General features: G+C 54.6%; 7 protein-coding genes across 7 annotated transcripts; 6 read left to right on the forward strand and 1 right to left on the reverse strand.

The window, feature by feature from the left end:
• Positions 1-3,142: 3,142 nt before the first annotated feature.
• BZA05DRAFT_243708 (uncharacterized protein) lies at positions 3,143-7,035 on the forward strand. The gene is made up of 8 exons (XM_051479935.1): positions 3,143-3,381; positions 3,642-3,895; positions 3,951-4,829; positions 4,892-5,374; positions 5,436-5,774; positions 5,832-6,071; positions 6,126-6,575; positions 6,634-7,035. Exons 1-8 carry the CDS (start codon positions 3,330-3,332, stop codon positions 6,766-6,768), a joined length of 2,832 nt encoding a protein of 943 aa, XP_051334521.1. The 5' UTR covers positions 3,143-3,329; the 3' UTR covers positions 6,769-7,035.
• A 1,020-nt stretch (positions 7,036-8,055) lies between these two features.
• BZA05DRAFT_413862 (Dynamitin-domain-containing protein) lies at positions 8,056-9,010 on the forward strand. Its single transcript, XM_051485222.1, has one exon. The coding sequence runs from the start codon at positions 8,130-8,132 to the stop codon at positions 8,790-8,792; it is 663 nt and encodes a 220-aa protein (XP_051334522.1). The 5' UTR covers positions 8,056-8,129; the 3' UTR covers positions 8,793-9,010.
• Positions 9,011-9,474: 464 nt separating this feature from the next.
• Positions 9,475-11,050, forward strand: BZA05DRAFT_413863 (uncharacterized protein). Its single transcript, XM_051485223.1, has one exon. The coding sequence runs from the start codon at positions 9,765-9,767 to the stop codon at positions 10,734-10,736; it is 972 nt and encodes a 323-aa protein (XP_051334523.1). The 5' UTR covers positions 9,475-9,764; the 3' UTR covers positions 10,737-11,050.
• BZA05DRAFT_413865 (putative alpha-1,6-mannosyltransferase subunit) lies at positions 11,051-12,995 on the forward strand. Its single transcript, XM_051485224.1, has 3 exons — positions 11,051-11,200; positions 11,256-11,534; positions 11,591-12,995. The coding sequence occupies exons 1-3, from the start codon at positions 11,188-11,190 to the stop codon at positions 12,937-12,939; spliced, it is 1,641 nt and encodes a 546-aa protein (XP_051334524.1). The 5' UTR covers positions 11,051-11,187; the 3' UTR covers positions 12,940-12,995.
• A 22-nt stretch (positions 12,996-13,017) lies between these two features.
• On the reverse strand, positions 13,018-13,474 carry BZA05DRAFT_449783 (Yos1-like protein; the record flags this gene model as incomplete). Its single annotated transcript, XM_051487392.1, has 3 exons — positions 13,018-13,073; positions 13,178-13,351; positions 13,444-13,474. 3 exons carry the CDS (start codon positions 13,472-13,474, stop codon positions 13,018-13,020), a joined length of 261 nt encoding a protein of 86 aa, XP_051334525.1.
• Positions 13,475-13,924: 450 nt separating this feature from the next.
• BZA05DRAFT_243794 (mitochondrial carrier domain-containing protein) lies at positions 13,925-15,433 on the forward strand. Its single transcript, XM_051479936.1, has 4 exons — positions 13,925-14,237; positions 14,331-14,521; positions 14,589-14,860; positions 14,937-15,433. Exons 1-4 carry the CDS (start codon positions 14,127-14,129, stop codon positions 15,329-15,331), a joined length of 969 nt encoding a protein of 322 aa, XP_051334526.1. The 5' UTR covers positions 13,925-14,126; the 3' UTR covers positions 15,332-15,433.
• An 800-nt stretch (positions 15,434-16,233) lies between these two features.
• BZA05DRAFT_345195 (uncharacterized protein) lies at positions 16,234-17,094 on the forward strand (the record flags this gene model as incomplete). The annotated part of the gene is made up of 2 exons (XM_051481163.1): positions 16,234-16,881; positions 16,939-17,094. 2 exons carry the CDS (start codon positions 16,234-16,236, stop codon positions 17,092-17,094), a joined length of 804 nt encoding a protein of 267 aa, XP_051334527.1.
• Between the last annotated feature and the right edge of the window lie 296 nt (positions 17,095-17,390).

The following is a 17,390-nucleotide window of genomic DNA, read 5'->3' on the forward strand; positions in this document are numbered from 1 at the left end:
GGCATGTTCAAGTATGATACCTGATAACACGTCTAGAAAATGGGACCGCTCATGTCGCCAATATCCATTATCGAGACCACCATGGGATCAAACTACGGTGACCAAGATGACAGATTGGCGAGATGGATGCCCAAAGACTGACCAGAGGTCCATCGAGGAAATATCGTTACCTTGGGGCATGCTATTTCAACAGTCCAGCAGTTTTCCATCCGGCCAAACAGTGACTGAGAAGTCCCCCAATCACCTGTTGTCACTCAGCCTTACATCTCAACGATGTTTTTGGCTACGAAAGTAGGTTGAAGCCGCTAATCTGGAACAGCAACGTGATTTCACGATCCAGGGACAACAATTGCGCTTCTTCACCATCTGTCGAAATGGTGCTCGCAGCCTCGACTCCGTGAGCGGGGATCTACGGGCCCAAGGCACCCAGTCTGGGCCTCGACAAAGAATCGCAAGAAATTCTCGGCCGGCAAGCAATCACCGTCAGCAGAAAATCGAGGACTGTGGTTTATACTGGGACGGTCCGAGTCCTCAAATCGACTTATCATAGTTACATGTCTCGGGCACTCCATTGTGGATGGCCAGGAAAGTGTCTCTCGCGCAGATGACGGGGCTGTCTGACAGGAATCCGGGTTCTCGGCTGGCAGAGATTCTTCTGCCGGTGTATTATGTATACTCTACCGCATGCCTACCTGATGCGGTGGCCGGTCTGCTGGGTGCGTGTTCGACATGCTCGACACGTTCGACGAAATGTGCCGGTCCCAGCTGCAGCGGTTAACGACAACTCCACCCGGAAGAGAGATCTCGACCATCGCAATCGTTGGCATTTCGGGAGATTCCACCACGTAAACAGTCGGCAACACAGTGATTCACATCCCACACAGAAAGTTCCATGTCCACCAGCAGCAGTCCACAGAGAAGCACTCGAGGGGGTGGCATGCAAGGTGCCTCCTAGCGATCGATAGCCGAGACAGATACAGCAGATAAACTCGGATCGGAAGTATCTACCGGGCACGCGGGTGCAGTGGGAAGGGGAAGGGGAGAGAGAAGAGGATGATGGAGAAGAAGAAGAAGAGAAGAAGAAGAAGAAGAGAAGAAGAAGAAGAAGAAGAAGAAGAAGAAGAAGAAGAAAGAAGAAGAAGAAAGAAGAAGAAGAGAAGAAGAAAGAAGAAGAGAAGAAAAGAAAAGAAAAGAAAGAAGAAAAGAAGAGAAAGAGAGAGAAAGAAGAAGAAGAAGAGAAAGAAGAAGAAGAAAAAGAGAGAAGAGAAGAAGAAAGAAGAGAGAAAAGAAAGAAAAAAGAAGAGAAAAAAAAGAAGAGAAGAAGAAGAGCGAAAGAAAAGAAGAAGAAAAGAAGAAGAAAAGAAGAAGAAGAAAGAGAGAGAAAAGAAGAAAAAAAAAAGAGGAAGAGAGAAAAGAAGAAAAAGAAAGAAGAAAGAAAAGAGAAAGAAGAAGAAGAGAAGAAAAGAAAAAAGAAAGAAGAAGAAGAGAAAGAAAGAAGAGAAGAAAGAAGAAAAAAGAAAGAAAGAAAGAAGAAGAAGAGAGAAGAAAAAGAGAAAAAGAAAGAGAAAAAAGAAGAAGAAAGAAAAGAGAAGAAAGAAGAAGAAGAGAAGAGAGAAGAAGAACAAAAGAAAGAAGAAGGAAAAGAGAAAGAGAAAGAAGAAGAAGAAGAGAAGAAGAAGAAAGAAGAGAAGAGAGAGAAGAAGAAAGAAAAAACAGAAGAAGAAGAAAAGAGAAGAAGAGAAGAAGAAAGAAGAAGAAAAGAAGAAAGAAAAGAGAAGAGAAGAGAAAAAAAGAGAGAAGAGAGAGAAGAGAAGAAGAAGAAAGAAGAAGAAGAAGAAGAAAGAAGAGAAGAAAGAAGAAAGAGAAAGAGAGACAGAAGAAGAGAAAAGAAGAAAAGAAAAAAGAAGAAAAGAAGAAAGAAAGAAGAAAGAAGAGAAAGAAAAGAAAAGAAGAAAGAAAGAAGAGAGAAAAGAAAGAAGAAGAAGAAAAGAAGAAGAAAGAAAGAAGAAGAAGAGAAAGAAGAAGAAGAAGAAGAAGAAGAAGAAGAAGAAGAAGAAGAAGAAGAAGAAAGAAGAAGAAGAAGAAGAAGAAGAAAGAAGAAGAAGAAGAAGAAGAAGAAGAAGAAAAAGATGGGACGGATGAGACGATGCATCTGCTTTCACGTGAAGATGGGCTGCAAGAGGAGAAGAGATTTGGGGACCGTCGAATGGATTAAGACCTTCTCACTCGGCAGAGTCTTCCCGCTACCATGATCATCGTGTCAACCTCTCTCGTTAATCTTGGCGAATATGGAGCTGGGTTGGGCTCGAGTCTCACCCGTTCTGCTCTCCAACTTCACAGCCGTGCTGAGTGCGGATATCACCGTTGTGGGTCCTGACGGTTGCCCGAAGTACAGATACTGAATTCTGTTCCGCTCAGTCTCTTCAGCCCGACTTTGCGGTCATGTGGAGGAGACTCAACACCTACCTACACCACGCATTCCGGGACATCCGCAATGCCCGCTGTTCTTCTCCGCTCGAACTATGCTCAGCTAAAGCGGGTAGTGGCGGACCGCGTGCGCGAGTGCCAGGTCCTGAAATTGCCATCTTCATCGAATCGTCAAGAAGGTTTACATACCTGCTCTAGTGGAAGTTGACGGCGAACGAGCATCTTTTTTTCTCACTCTTCTTCTCGGTCTTCTTTTCGCTCTCTCTCTCTCTCTCTCACACAACTCTCTCCGATCCTTTCAACTCTCTCCGTCTCTTCTTCGCCCTTTTTCCTTTTCTCCTCCCTCTCCTCCTCCTACTCCTTCTCCTTCCGCTTCTCCTCATTCTATTCCCTCTCTTTTCATCTCCCATCTCCATCTCCATCTCCATCTCGTCGACTTCAACACAGCAACGCCAGCAAACCGTCGCCCAACGACCTCCGCCCACGGCTCCAACAAACTTCAGAGATAGATATAGTTTCGTGTACATCTCGTTTCGGATCCCGAAGCCGTTCTCTATCTTCTTCTCTCTGTCCCCAGAGAATCCTGCATCGGGGTTGCTTCAATCCCTTTCCCTCTCAACATAATTTGCGCCAACAGTGGTGGCTCCCGCGTCATCGGGGTTGCCGCTTCTTCGCTTTTCACATCAGCCCGTTGGGCTGCGCGACGCCTCCTGCCACCACCCAGCAACCACGTCCTCCCAGCTTTCTCGAACCCCCGAATCCTCCTTCACCTGCGACACCTCAACACCCGCGCTCCGCGAACACCTCACCCAACAATATCGAGAACTACTACGACCGCAACGACAACCTTCGCCGCTAGATTCTCGCGTCCTCCACCTCCGCCGCCCTCGATACTCGCCACCATGTCGTCCTCCTCCGAAGACATGCCCCTGGCAAGGAGAGCGCCAACTAATGGTATGTGAAACCTCCACTACCTTTCGCCACGACTTCCATTTCAACCTCGCCATGCGTGTACATTTAGTCCGCTCCCTTCCGTTCCTTTCTTTCAGCTTTGCTTTCGCGTGTCGCTTGCTGGCTGCGTGGCGTGGCGTGGCTTGACACAGACAACGGAAGCACCGGCGGTGGTTGCGGTGGCGGTTGCCGTTGCTGTTTCTGTTGTGTACTCCGTTTCCCGGACCCGTTCGCTGGTCGCTGACGTCTCGGTCGATGCATAGGATCGTCATCGCCGTCGAAGCTCCGAAGAAGCCCTATATTTCCGACGAAAGTTACGAAGGCAACCGATCGCAAGGCCGACAAGGAGTACCAGAAAATGGACGTCGACAACCTGGGGGAAAACGTTCCGCAGGGCATCTCGATCAGCAATGGCCCTGTAGTGGAATACGACGCCAACGGTAGGCGACTCTCGAAACGAAAAGTCCGGAAGCCCGCGATCAAGGAAGAAAGTGACAGCGATAGTGACGCTCCGCTTGTGAGTCCTCCTGTCCCTCCATCCCATCATTCAGGCCTTTGTTGATGCCCTCTAGACGAAACGCCGAAGAACCGCCAACGGTGCTCCCAAGGCTGCTGCCGCAGTTGATTCCTCGGACGACGATGTACCGCTTGCGAAGAAATCGAGCCTCAAGGCGGCGACGAGAAAGTCAACATCCCCAACCGTCATCAGGATGCCTCCCACCATAACAGGAGGAACCGACGAGTCGGACTCTGACATTCCACTGGCTGCGGCAAAACTGTCGAAAGAGAAGGCTCAGATCATGAAGGAACAGAACCAAACCTCGAAGAAGCTTCAGGCCGAGGACAAGAAGGCTGCTGCGGCAAAGAAGCGGAAACCAACGGTCAAGAAGGAGGAAGAAAGTGACAGCGACGTTCCATTGAAGGCCAAGAAACGCGCTCCCCCGGCCAAGAAGGCGAACGGCGTCAAGAAGGAGGAGTCCTCCGATGACGGCAAGCCTCTTGCCAAAAAGCCGAGGGCTTCCAAGGCAGCGGCGGTCAAGGGGGCCGCCGTCAAGACCGAAGCTAAGGGCAAGGGACGTGTCAAGAAATCAGAAACACCCGCGGTAGCCACGCCCGGTGAAAACGGAGAGAACGAAGAGGGAGATGAGGAGGAGGAGGAAGAGTACAAGTGGTGGGAACAGCCTGAAACGGATGGCACGGTCAAATGGACTACGTTGGAGCACAACGGTGTCGTATTTCCGCCGCCTTACGAGCCCCTTCCCAAGGATGTCAAGATGCTTTACAATGGTGTTCCCGTCACACTGCCAGTTGCCGCCGAGGAGGTTGCTGGTTTCTTTGGTGCGATGCTGGAAACGAACGAGGCAAACAACAAGAAATTCGTTCAAAACTTCTTCCACGATTTCCAAGAGGTTCTCAAGGAGAGTGGAGGTGCAAGAGATCCACAGGGAAAGGTAAAAATTCGATGATCCATCTTTCTCTCTCTCAGGTGGCTTCGATGCTGACAATTATACAGAAAGTACCGATTAAGGTCTTTGAGAAGTGCGATTTCACGGCCATGTTCAACTACTTCGAAGCGAGGAAGGCCGAGAAGAAGGCAATGAGCGCTGCGGAGAAGAAGGCACTCAAATTGGAGAAAGAGGAGGCCGAGAAGAAGTACACAACCTGTCTCCTCGATGGTCGCAAGGAGAAAGTTGGCAACTTCCGTATCGAACCTCCGGGACTCTTCCGAGGACGTGGTGACCACCCCAAGACCGGAAAAGTCAAGAAACGGGTTCAGCCTGAGCAAGTCACATTGAACATCGGCACCGAAGCTCCTGTTCCTCCGCCTCCGGAGGGCCACAAGTGGGGCGGAATTCAGCATGACGACAAAGTTACATGGTTGGCGACATGGAAGGAGAACATCAACGGCAACATCAAGTACGTTATGCTGGCAGCCAATAGTAGTCTCAAGGGCATCAGCGACTACAAAAAGTTCGAAAAGGCTCGGGAACTGAAGGTGGGAAACTCTCAATGTTCATATGTGGCTGGCAGCAACTGACGATCATTTTTGCGGTTAGAAACACATCGACCGTATCCGTAAAGACTACACCAAGGACCTCAAGTCTACCCTCATGGCCGATCGTCAGCGTGCCACAGCGATGTACCTCATTGACGTCTTGGCTCTCAGAGCTGGAAATGAGAAGGGTGACGATGAGGCCGACACTGTGGGTTGTTGTTCGCTGCGTTACGAGCACGTCACACTTGAGCCGCCGAACAAAGTCGTCTTCGACTTTTTGGGTAAAGATTCGATTCGTTACCACGATACTGTCGAGGTTACGCCCCAGGTATTCAAGAATATCAAGATCTTCAAGAAGGCACCGAAAACCACCGGTGACATGATCTTTGACCGGCTCAATGTGCGTTCTGCGCCCTTTCGTTTTGGCATTTGCACGGATTATTGACATTCCATCTAGACCACCGACCTCAACAAGCATCTTCAGGGCTACATGAAGGGATTGTCTGCCAAGGTGTTCCGTACCTACAACGCCTCCTGGACAATGCAGCGTGAGATGATGCGGATACCGAACGAGGGTACAGTTCACGACAAGTATGCCGCCTACAACGAAGCCAACAGAATGGTTGCCATCTTGTGTAACCATCAGAGGACCGTGAGCAATACGCACGAAGCCTCGTTGGCCAAGGCGGGAGAGAGGGTATGATAATCCGCCCCTTACAGCGGTAACCTCGTTTCTAACGGGAGCGTACAGATCAAAGCTCTTCGGTATCAGAAGTTGCGCCTGAAGAGACAGATCCTCTTCCTCGATCCTAAGCGGAAGAAGAAGAATCCCGAGTTCTTCAAGCCGGATCCGGAAATCGACGACGATGACTGGATCAAAGAGCACCAGAAGGCCCTTATAGAACAGGAACGTGAGAAGATCACGAAGAAATTCGAAAAGGAAAACGAGAAGCTTGCTGCCGAGGGCGAGAAGGAATTGAAAACCGCCGACCTCAACGAGCGCCTGAAGGCCCTCAAGGAGATGGAGGACGAGTTCAAGAAGGAGAACAAGTCCGGCACCACCGAGCCCAAAACCCGAGGTGCCACCATCGAAAAGATCGAGGCTAGCATCGAGAAGATGGACGAGCGTATCCGCAAACTTGAAGTCGAAGCCAAGGTCAGGGACGACAACAAGACTGTCGCCTTGGGTACTTCCAAGATTGTGAGCTCCGACTGCTTCCTTCCTTTGTTCTCGAGTTGAAGCTAATTATATCAATCAGAACTACATCGACCCTCGCTTGACGGTTATGTTTTGCAAGAAGTACAACGTACCCATCGAGAAGGTTTTCACCAAGACTCTCCGGGACAAGTTCAATTGGGCGTTGCAGTCCGCGGATGAGAACTGGGAGTTTTGAAGGATCACACTCGTAGACGTAGACTTGGGGATGGCGTCGCTACTGTCTCTTGCTTATTGTTTTTATTCTTGTCCGTTTGTCTTATTTCAGTTATAACCGACAGAGAGGAGCTAGAAAGAAAAAGGTGATAAAGTGAGACTTGAAATGAGCTGGTTCCGGTTTTCTTTCTTGTATGTTTAGTTTTCTCGGTATTGTTTGATTGGAGTTTCCGCGTATACTGCATTCTGCGTTTGATTTTGGGGGAGCAGGGGGATCGGGGATGGGGTATGGATCGGTGGGGGTAGGCGTGAGGGGATGAAGGCTTGTATTTGTATAAAGGGGTTTCTTGTCTTTCTTTCTTTTCTTATCCTCTTTAAGAGATTCGTATCTAACGTAGATGGAAGACTAGGGAACAGGTGATGGTCAGGACAGTATGAGAATGAGTAGAGGGTTCCAGTGAAGAAGGTCTGGTGTGTACCTGAGTAGTGAGAACGGTGATGTGCATGGTGAACGTGCTTCGATGCGTGGCTGTCACGTCCTCAGCTGCTGCCAAGCCCGAGAACCCTGTATGTAAGATCCACACCGGTGCATAGCTCATCCAGCATCAGCCAGCTCCACCCATACCTCACCTCCATATCTACCCCATACAAATAACCGGCCCATCACTCGCGCCCGCCTCCCTCGCCATCCCGAAATCCAAACCAAACACAAAATGTCGCGAGACTACACCTCCACAATGTCTTCTAAATACGCCGCACTACCCGATCTCGTACTGCCCCACGCTCCTCCGAGCAGCTCCCCAGAGCCATGCTAACACCTCCCCGTCCCTTTCCAGGACAACTCTCAAGACATCTACGAAACACCCGACTTGACCTCCGATGTCTCGACAGCTCCGGGCACCACCCTCCCAGATATTGACGACGCCTCGTCGTCCGCCGGCTCGTCGACCAGCAGTATCGACGCAACCCCGCTGCAGCCCAGCGATGCCGCGAAGAGGTTTCTACATGCAGAGGTGGATGCCAGTGACGTGGACTTCTCGGACAGGATTGATGGCGGTCGGAGCTACAAAGTCCGACGGAAGTGGGAGGGCGAGACGAGGGAGATGCGGATTGCGAGGTTGGTTAGGGAGGTGGAGGAGGTTAGGGCGCAGGAGGTGGGGGAGAAAGAGGGTGAGGGGGACGGGGTGAAGGAACTGGCGCAGGCGTTGGAGATGTTGGTCGATGGCGCGCCGGGGAGGTTGAAGAGGTTAATGGAGGGACGGGTGGTCACAGCTACTAAGGAGGTGCCGCCCGGGGTGGTTGGGGAGGGGGGGGAGGCGGAAAAGGGAGAGGTGGGGTCTTTTCTATGCATAGTGGAGTACGGCGGCTGATGATCGATAGGATATGGAGTCCGGGACCACATCAACGTACACCGTCACATATGCCCCGGACTACAAGAAGACACACACACTGGCCAAAGTGGCAGAATTCGACGACCGCATAACGTTTCTCGAGAAGGTGCTGGGCATGTCAGCGCTCACGCTCGACGCCGACAGCGACTCCCTGCTCGCCCCCGCAATGATCCCGCATCTCGAGGAGCTTTCGCGGCAGATGACGGTGCTGAACAGCAGCACGACCAGCTCGCTCGACTCCGCGTCGCGCCGCGTAAAGCAGCTCACCGCCGACACCGAGAAGCTGGCGGAGGCGCGGAAGGCGGCGAAGACGGAGGCGGTAACGGCCGAGGAGGATGATGAGACCACCGCGAAGATCAATGCGCTGTATGGCGTCTTGCCGACCATCGAGAGTATGAAACCGCTGCTGCCGGCGCTGCTGGATCGGTTGCGGAGTCTGAGGGCCGTGCATCAGGATGCGGCTAGGGCGGCCGAGATCCTGGTGGCAGTGGAGAAGCGGCAGGAGGAGATGGCGGCAGAGATACTGAAGTGGGAGGAGACGCTGGGTAAAGTCGAGGAGGTGGTCAAGACGAGCGGGCAGACGGTCGAGGGGAACATGGTCAAGGTTGAGACGTGGGTTAGGGAGATTGAAAAGAAGATGGAGGCTTTGCGGTAGGGGAGTTTCGGTTCCGGAGTTGGGGGTGTACTTGTGTTGTGTGCTCCATGCAAGATTTATATCCTGGGTGACGTAAGGCGTGAGGGAGTCGATAATGTTAATACGGTACATGGCGAGATGTTGCTTTGGCCGGTGGGTGAACGGGCTTGAGCCGTCCACGCATTCCGTTGTATGGAATAGTGAGATTCGAAGGAATATCGTAGATCTAGAGTAGCAAGACCTCCGACGGAAACCACTTTTATCTCGTTTCCTTTCCTGTCACCAAAGAATCGAATTCCGGAACTGTGGTCGGCGCGGTGGGACACCACGTGACCGGTAGATAGCCCGGCTTTGTTTAGTCTCGGGTCTGTGCCACAGCTTTCGAATGACCAGATCGTTGCGTGCAGGTCAGAAATCAGCACGTTTGATAGATACGATCGGCACGAACCGTTCTCGGCTACCGTACCTTGCCTAGATACATCCCACCTAGAGAAATAGCTATCTCCTTACTTACCCTACTCTACATCCCGACGCGTACACTCTTGTGTAGTACTATACACCCACCAACGCCCTCTCCAATCCTCCGTGCCCCTCCACTCAATGTCTCAAAGCAGCAAGCGCAAGCGCACCAGCACACTGACGCCTCCCGCGGCGGTGGATGTTGGTGCCTCCACCTCCGCCTCCGCCGGCCCTGACGCCGCGACCATCGCTGTAACAGCCCGCGTGCTCACGCCGACGTCCAGCAGCAACCCGGCCTCGTCCTCGTCGCAGGCGCACACGCCCGTCGTCGACTGTCCGTTCAACATTGAGTTCCGCCAGGGGAGGACGGGAAGGTACTGTGCGAAGCCGGCTGCCTCCGCCATCGATGTCAGACGCCCCCCGGAGGATTCGAATACCGTCTATATTGTACGGCCGGAGAAGAAGTGGAAGGCCTTGAAGAGGTATCGGGATTTTACTGGTGGGTTGTGATTGTTGTTTTTGGGGCGGGGGAGGATGGGAGTGGGGGTGATGCTTGCTGATGCTGGGACAGTCGGTGAGGAGCACTTCGTGCCCGGCGACTTTGTGTACATCAACAACGAGAGCATACCGCACGGGACGGAGCTGACAAGCGTGGACGAGTCGAAGTTCTGGATCGCGCGGATTCTCGAGATCAAGGCCTCGGACGAATTCCACGTGTACCTGCGGATCTACTGGATGTACCGGCCCGGGGACCTGAAGGGCGGGAAGCAGTGGCATCATGGCGCCAACGAGGTGGTCAATAGTAATCACATGGATGTGGTCGATGCTATGACGGTCATTGGAAAGGCCCAGGTTGGACATTGGCTCGAAATGGATGACGACGAGGAGCTGCCGATGCTCTACTGGAGACAGATTTACGACTACATGAGCAAAACGGTTGGTGAGGTCAGGAGGCACTGCAGGTGTGACAGATATTATAATCCCGACAGGAAGATGTACGGCTGCGGTAATCCGGCGTGTGGGAAGTGGTTGCATGAGGAGTGTCTGATTGAAGAAGTCAAAAAGCGGGTGATGGAGCGCGGGGGTGGGCCGCCGCCGAGGACGGAGTATAAGATGGACGTGGATATTACCGAGGGTGGTGGGGGCTTGGTCAAGGTGGCGCCGAAGCGGAAGGGCGGCGGTACGGGTGTGGGTGTGGGGCTTACCGTCCCTGCGCTGCGCACTGCTGCCGTCCCCGAGATGCCAAAGAAGAATACGCATATTGCGGCCGGGGCGGTGCATGCAAAGAACGGAAAGAGGAAGACGAAGAAGGAGATACTCGCCGAGCTCGAAAAGATACAGGTTACGTTCGTCGACGGCAAGAAGGTGATGGCGCATGTGCGTGATATCCGCGGTGTCAGTGCTACAGTTGGAAATAAGAATCACGAACACGAACATGCTGAATACAAGATTCAGGAATGGGATGAAACTGTTGATTGTTTGGCTTGTGGTACAACGCTCGAGTGATGGGGTGTGGTGTTTGGGCATTATTTTTACGAGATGCTTTATGTGTTTCTTATTATTATGGGAGTGTGGGAGAGGGCTGAGAAAATAAGAATGACTGGACGAAGGATAGTGCTCGGGGAAGGTCTATTTCATTCAAGTATTGGGGTTGGCTTTCTGGGGAGATAATGGTGTTTAATGGTGTTTCTTTGCTCTATTCTGCTTTTGCTCCTGTCACCTGTGTATGTTTTATGAGTTTTATCATTGTTATTGAGCGGTTTGCTTTTGTTTAATGATTTCGCGCGGTCTAAGGGTGGTAATAGATGGTCGTTACGCGATTGAGATTTCGAGCGCCACCAACGATCGACATGACGTGTATAGTTAGGTGCCTATTCTATCTCGAGCTCCCTGGTAACTCAACTGTAGCCGGTATCCTAGATTCAACGTCACCCCAAGGCTCGATCCTACCATCACAATGGGCGCAATGGGTCTGTCGACAACTCTGCCGCCTCGATGCCAGACCTTCTACTAACTGGCATCTAGATGTCATCTTGCACCTGCTGCCACCGCTCACGATCCTGAGCCACCTACTCGTCTCGCCCTTCACCAAAGTCGAGGAATCCTTCTCCCTCCAGGCCACTCACGACATACTTCGCCACGGCCTCCCAACCAGCAACGTTACCTCCTATCTCACCGCGCACTATGACCACCTGGCCTTTCCAGGTGCCGTCCCTCGCTCCTTCGTCGGGCCACTTCTCCTCTCGCAAGCCAGCATACCATTCATCCACCTCTTTGGCGGCTCCGTGAACGAGCAAGTAATAGGTCCAGCGTCCCCCCTCACCTCCGTGACACGCACAGCTTACACGCCTCACAACCAGTCCGTGGCACACTCGGTCTCCTCTCCTCTCTAGCACTGAGTTACTACATCCGTCGCGTGCGCCTCGCCTATGGCGCACCCACAGCATGGTTCTACACATTACTCCAGCTGTCGCAATTCCACTTTGCATACTACGCCTCGCGCACGCTCCCCAACACATTCGCACTGATCCCCTCGGTGATCGCACACGCATGTTTCCTTCCCGCGCCGGGCTGGCGGCAATCCACGCAGCGGAACCATCTCAAGCTCGGGATCTACCTGCTGACCCTCGCCACGGTGGTATTCCGCAGCGAGTTGGTGCTGCTCCTGGCATTCCAGGCGTTGGACCTGCTAGTTTCGCGGCGGCTGACGCTGCCGCAAATCTTCGCTGCCGGGCTCGCCGGCGGGATCATGGGGCTTGTGGCGACGCTCGCGGTGGACTCCTACTTCTGGCTGTCGTTCGGCGCCGCACCGATCTTTACCACGCCGGTGCTGACGGAGCGCTTCGGCCTGCTGTGGCCCGAGTTCTCGGCCTTTCACTTCAACGCGGTGCTGGGCTCCGCTTCGCAATGGGGGGATAGTCACTGGCACTACTACTTCACCTCCGCGCTGCCGAAGCTGCTGCTCAACCCCACCAGCCTCGTGCTGCTACCCCTGGGCGCCTTCGCGCTGCCGCACGCAGCACGCGCACTCCTCCTACCCGCGCTCTCGTTCATCACCGTCTACTCCGCCGCCGTGAAACACAAAGAGTGGCGCTTCATCGTGTACACCGTCCCGCAGATCACGCTGATGTCCGCCCTCGCGGCGGCGTGGCTGTGGAATCGCCGCGCGAAGTTTGTGGCCATCCGACTGCTACTGCTGGCGGTGCTCGCGTCGGTCCCCGTGAGCTTAATGGCGTCCGCCGGGATGGCCGCAGTGAGCTCGTTTAATTACCCCGGTGGCGAGGCGATGCAGAGGGTTCACGCGCTTGCGGTGTCGGGGAATACTACGGGCACGGAGATGAAGGTCCACCTCGACGTGTTGACGTGCATGACCGGCGCCACACGGTTCTTGCAGGAAGCGCCGCTGTATCCCCCCTCGACACCTAAGTATGCGAGTCACATAGTCTGGGACAAGACGGAAGACGCGACTACGCTGCTCACGCCCGCCTTCTGGGAGGACGTGGAGTATGCGCTCGTCGCGGCGAAGGAGAAGACGATTGGCCCGTACGAGGTGGTGGATGTCATCCGTGGGTTTGGGGGCGTGCGGGTGTTCAGGCCTGGTGATGAGGAGGGCGGCGAGGGGTGGGGGCTACGGAGGTATCTGGGTGGGTGGTGGGTCGGTGTCAACATGAGGGAGTGGATATGGATCGTGCGTAGGCAGAGTTTGTAAAAATAGCAGTAATTCTATGGCATTGATATCCTCCTCCTCCTCCTCCTACTCCGCCGCTTCCCCCGTCAGGAGAAACGTCTAGCCCAGAAGTAGTTCGTAGATGATAACCACAGTATTAATCCCGATGAGCGGTACTGTTGTCGACACATTAGCCCAATCCCCCAATTCCACAATACACCCCCAGCTTCCCCTTCCCCCACCCCTTCCAGCCCCCAGCCCCCAGCAGAGAAGCACTTACTCCTAGTCAACAACCTCGTCGCCGATATGAGGTTTACCATCTTCGCCTTGATGCTGACATCGCCCGTGTTCCCGCCAAACGACACCTGCTCCGGCTGCGTTGCTGCCCAGCCGATGCGCGCAAGGAAGCGGTCTTCTGAGAGGATCGCGATGCCGTTGATTATCAGGATTATCACTGGGGGTTGTTAGCTTACTGGAAGGGGGGAAGGGAGCTAGGGGAGGGGGGAGGGGGGAGGGATTGGGGAGCGGAGGGAACTGGGGGCGCACTCTTGATCAGTGGGAGAAGGCCGAAGAGCATTTTGGCGGTTCTGGGGGTGGTGTGTTCCGGGAATGGGAGGTGGTGGGTGTTGCCGTGCTGTGCTGGTGATCGTGGTGAGGTTCGCGGGCGAGGTGTCGTATGCGTGAGCGTGGGCGTGAGCGTGAGGGAGTTGCCGCGTTTAGCTGCAGTGGACTTTAAATATCCACGCGATCTGGTAAGTACTCCAGAGTACGTAGTGCACCGCCACAGATACACGGGAAGCGCCACACCGACGAGTAGTACCTAGTAAAGCACGTTCCATGGCTCTTCCAGAATCCACTGTGCGTTCATTCCGAAACCGATCGAGATTCAGATTTCCCTCATCCGCAGCCGGGATGGACAATTCCCCCGCAGTGGTAATGGTATCCTCTATCCAGTTCCTATGTATTCTCGCTCCGTCAGGTTCCGGCAACTCGCTTTCCCTCAACCCTAGAGTAGGCATATTAGCAGTGACATCACCCCTCACGTCTCAGCTTCCAGGTTTCCGCTGCTGGATAAACTGCGTGCCGGAGATAAGACGGTGCAGCAACAACACAACTCGGCTGCCGGTTGAGCCGGATACACAATATAACGAGCACTTCTTTTCCTTCGTTCTTCCCTTTTATCTTCACATCGACGGAGTCACAGAACCCCACAGCATATCACTCGAGCCATGGACAAAGCGCAAGCACTCGCCGCGAAAGCCACCCCCGGCGGCCCGGGGATTGAGCTGTACTCCGCGAAATTCTACGGCGCGTGCACCATTGGCGGGATGCTTGCTTGCGTACATCCCCCCTCTTCCCACCCCGCTCCCCGCCAGTTCCCCCGCCCCCCGCCAGTTCCCCCGCCCTCCACTGACACTCGTCCACCTACGTAGGGCGTAACACACACCGCCGTCACCCCGCTAGACCTTGTCAAATGCCGCAGACAAGTGGATTCGAAGCTCTACAAGGGCAACTTCCAAGCGTGGAGCACGATCATGCGGGCCGAGGGCGTGCGCGGGATCTACACCGGCGGCTCCCCCACGTTCTTTGGGTACAGTGCGCAGGGAGCGTTTAAATACGGCGGGTATGTCTCCTCCTTCTTAGTTAATGGCGTGCTGGGTTGGGCTGGGTTGACGGGGATGTGCGGCCAGATACGAGTACTTCAAGAAAGCGTACTCGACGCTCGCGGGCCCCGAGAACGCCGAGCGCTACAAGACCGGAGTCTATCTTGCTGCGTCGGCCAGTGCAGAGTTCCTGGCGGATATCGCGCTGTGCCCGTTCGAGGCGGTCAAGGTGCGCATGCAGACGACGATTCCGCCCACGTTCACAGGCACCTTCCAGGGCATCTCGAGTGTGGTGGCGAAGGAGGGCGTGGCTGGCCTGTATAAGGGCATTGTCCCGTTGTGGGGGAGGCAGATTCCTTGTGAGTAACGAGCTGGGGGATTGGGTGGGGGAGGAGAGGGGGAATGCGGGGATGGTTGCTGATGCATGATTGCCAGACACGATGATGAAATTCGCCTCGTTCGAAACGATCGTTTCGATGATCTACGCGCGGCTCGCGAAGCCCAAGGACCAATACGGCAAGGGCGTGCAGACGGCGGTATCCTTCACGGGAGGCTACCTCGCCGGAATCCTGTGCGCGATCGTATCACACCCGGCAGACGTGATGGTCTCCAAGCTGAACCAGAAGCGCGCGCCCGGCGAGAGCGCGGGCCAGGCCACCAGTAGAATCTACAAGCAGATTGGGTTCGGAGGGTTGTGGAATGGTCTGCCTGTCAGGATCGTCATGATTGGTACCCTCACCGGTCTGCAGTGGCTCATGTATGATTCGTTCAAGATCATGGTCGGACTGCCGACTACGGGTGGCGCGGCTGCGGAGGAGGAGAAGAAGTAGAATGGGATAGAGAATGGGGAAAATAAGGGGAAGAAGGAGGACGGAGCGAGGTTGCTTTGATTTGGCGTAATATACCAACCAGTCTTTATTCGTTCATTATCACGATACCGTCGAGTGACTATCTATGACAAAGTGTTCGAGACATCGACGCCAATCGTAACTAATGCATCACCAAGCCCTTGGTGTGCATGTGCGAGCAACAAACCAAGAAACTACCTGAGTACCATCTTGCATCTGCGGTGGCAACATGCGTAGGGTGCCACCACCAACCCACCAGTGCCAGTGGCCAGATGCACCCAGCGACCAGATGCGCCGAGCAACCATAACGCCATGACGTCCCACCACCACAGCGTGGCACGGGGGCGGAGCGCGGGGAGCGGGGAGGGAGGGCGGTGACGTATACATACCGCTCGATATAAACCCACCGCCCGCCTCTACGCTCATCTCACTCATCACTCAATTCCCCCCTCGATACTCATCTCATCCATCACACTCAATTTCCCACAAATCACAAGCAAATACTACGAGTAAATAAAACAGCAATGGACTCAATCTTTGCCGCCGTCAAAGACACCCTCGTTGACAAAGCCCTCGGACGGGACGACAAAGACAAGGACCGAGACACCGAGCGAGAGCGGGACACAGACGCCGACCGGGAGCGCGCCTCCTACCCCTCCTCATCCAACCGCAACGAGCACTCATCCTCCTCCTCCTACCCACCCAACCAGTCCTCGCACGGCCGTGACGAGCGCCGAGACGAGGACCTTGGCAGCGGCTACGGCGGCCACGGCGGACGCTCACAAGACCAACGGCCGGCGGGGTACGGCGAGGACTCATCGCGCGACACGCGCGGCTACAGCCGCGACGAAGCACAGAGCCACGACCCGCGCGACGACGACCACATGCGGGGCTACGGCGGGCACGGGGGGCGGGCGCAGGACCAGCGGCCGGCGGGCTACGGCCAGGACTCGGAGCGCGATGTGCGCGGGTACCCGCGGCCGTCGGACGATGAGCGGGGGAGTGGATATAGTGGGCATGGTGGCCGCGCGCAGGAGCAGGGAAGGGCGACGTACGGCGAGGATAGCGAGCGCGATGTGAGGGGGTATTCTCGCGAGGAGGCGCAGAGGGATGTTCCTGCTGGTAGAGAGTACCGTGCTGGTGCTGGGGCGAATACGGCGCAGGAGTACTACTCCGGTGCGTCTGGGGAGTACCGGGGCGCCGTTGAGGTGGCCGAGCGAGAGAGCTCCGAGAGCGGATCGTTGTTTAGTAGTGCGCTCAAGATGTTGAGTGGCAGCCAGGCGCGCAAGGACGACGTCGATGAGGACGAAGTCGTCAATACGCACAAGCAGGTGTATGGTGGCGGGAACACCGGACAGCTCGGCAGCCAGAGTCTTGGGCAGGCGGCGGCGATGCAGGCGCTGAAACACTTTACGGGCGGCAGTGGCGGAAGCTCGGGCGGTGCCGCCGCCGGAGGTCAGAATGCGTTTATTGGCATGGCGATGGCCGAGGCGGTCAAGCTGTTCGATACGCAGAGGGCGCAGGGCAATGTGGTAAGTCTTACTTTTATTTCTCTTTAATTTGATACACGTGGATTAACTGGGGTGTAGGCACCCACCGAGACCAAGCAGGACGTGGTCGGACAGGCTGCACAGTTCGCACTCAAGCTTTTCTTGAAGAGCAAGATGGATGCTGCTACTGGAGGTAGCGGTGGTGGTGGTGGTGCTGGGTTGATGGGGTTGGCGCAGCAGTTCTTGATGAAGTGAGACAGGCGCACTGACGATGGGGGTGGGGATCATTGAATAAAAAATGCGGTTTATTGGTCTGGTTCTGGTCGTCGCGATTGTGACTGACGAGCCTCATTGTGTGTGTGAATCCGCTGTGCCCAATTTCGGAGGATACCTGTGGCCCTATCCCATGAATCGTAAGTTTAGGCTTAGAGTTCCAAAATGACTACACAGATCCACTCACCCCGGTATCTCTCGAAAAGTAGATCATATAAGCCCAGAGAACTTGTGGAGAAGGACGCTGCTCTTCTACCTCCTATCTACAATGTGGCAAG

The sequence above is a fragment of the Tricharina praecox genome (assembly GCF_024521635.1).
Source record: "Tricharina praecox strain CBS 144465 chromosome Unknown BZA05scaffold_65, whole genome shotgun sequence".
NCBI classification, from domain to species: domain Eukaryota; kingdom Fungi; phylum Ascomycota; class Pezizomycetes; order Pezizales; family Pyronemataceae; genus Tricharina; species Tricharina praecox.

Excerpts from the sequence above, each read along its gene's own strand:
- BZA05DRAFT_243708 (XM_051479935.1), top strand. The coding sequence starts at position 3,330 with ATGTCGTCCTCCTCCGAAGACATGCCCCTGGCAAGGAGAGCGCCAACT. Across the intron at positions 3,382-3,641 it reads AAGGAGAGCGCCAACTAATG|GATCGTCATCGCCGTCGAAG; the intron begins GTATGTGAAACC and ends GTCGATGCATAG. Across the intron at positions 5,375-5,435 it reads AAAAGGCTCGGGAACTGAAG|AAACACATCGACCGTATCCG; the intron begins GTGGGAAACTCT and ends TTTTGCGGTTAG.
- BZA05DRAFT_413862 (XM_051485222.1), top strand. The coding sequence starts at position 8,130 with ATGGAGTCCGGGACCACATCAACGTACACCGTCACATATGCCCCGGAC.
- BZA05DRAFT_413863 (XM_051485223.1), top strand. The coding sequence starts at position 9,765 with ATGGGAGTGGGGGTGATGCTTGCTGATGCTGGGACAGTCGGTGAGGAG.
- BZA05DRAFT_413865 (XM_051485224.1), top strand. Across the intron at positions 11,535-11,590 it reads CGTGAACGAGCAAGTAATAG|TCCGTGGCACACTCGGTCTC; the intron begins GTCCAGCGTCCC and ends CCTCACAACCAG.
- BZA05DRAFT_243794 (XM_051479936.1), top strand. The coding sequence starts at position 14,127 with ATGGACAAAGCGCAAGCACTCGCCGCGAAAGCCACCCCCGGCGGCCCG. Across the intron at positions 14,522-14,588 it reads GGAGCGTTTAAATACGGCGG|ATACGAGTACTTCAAGAAAG; the intron begins GTATGTCTCCTC and ends ATGTGCGGCCAG. Across the intron at positions 14,861-14,936 it reads GTGGGGGAGGCAGATTCCTT|ACACGATGATGAAATTCGCC; the intron begins GTGAGTAACGAG and ends CATGATTGCCAG.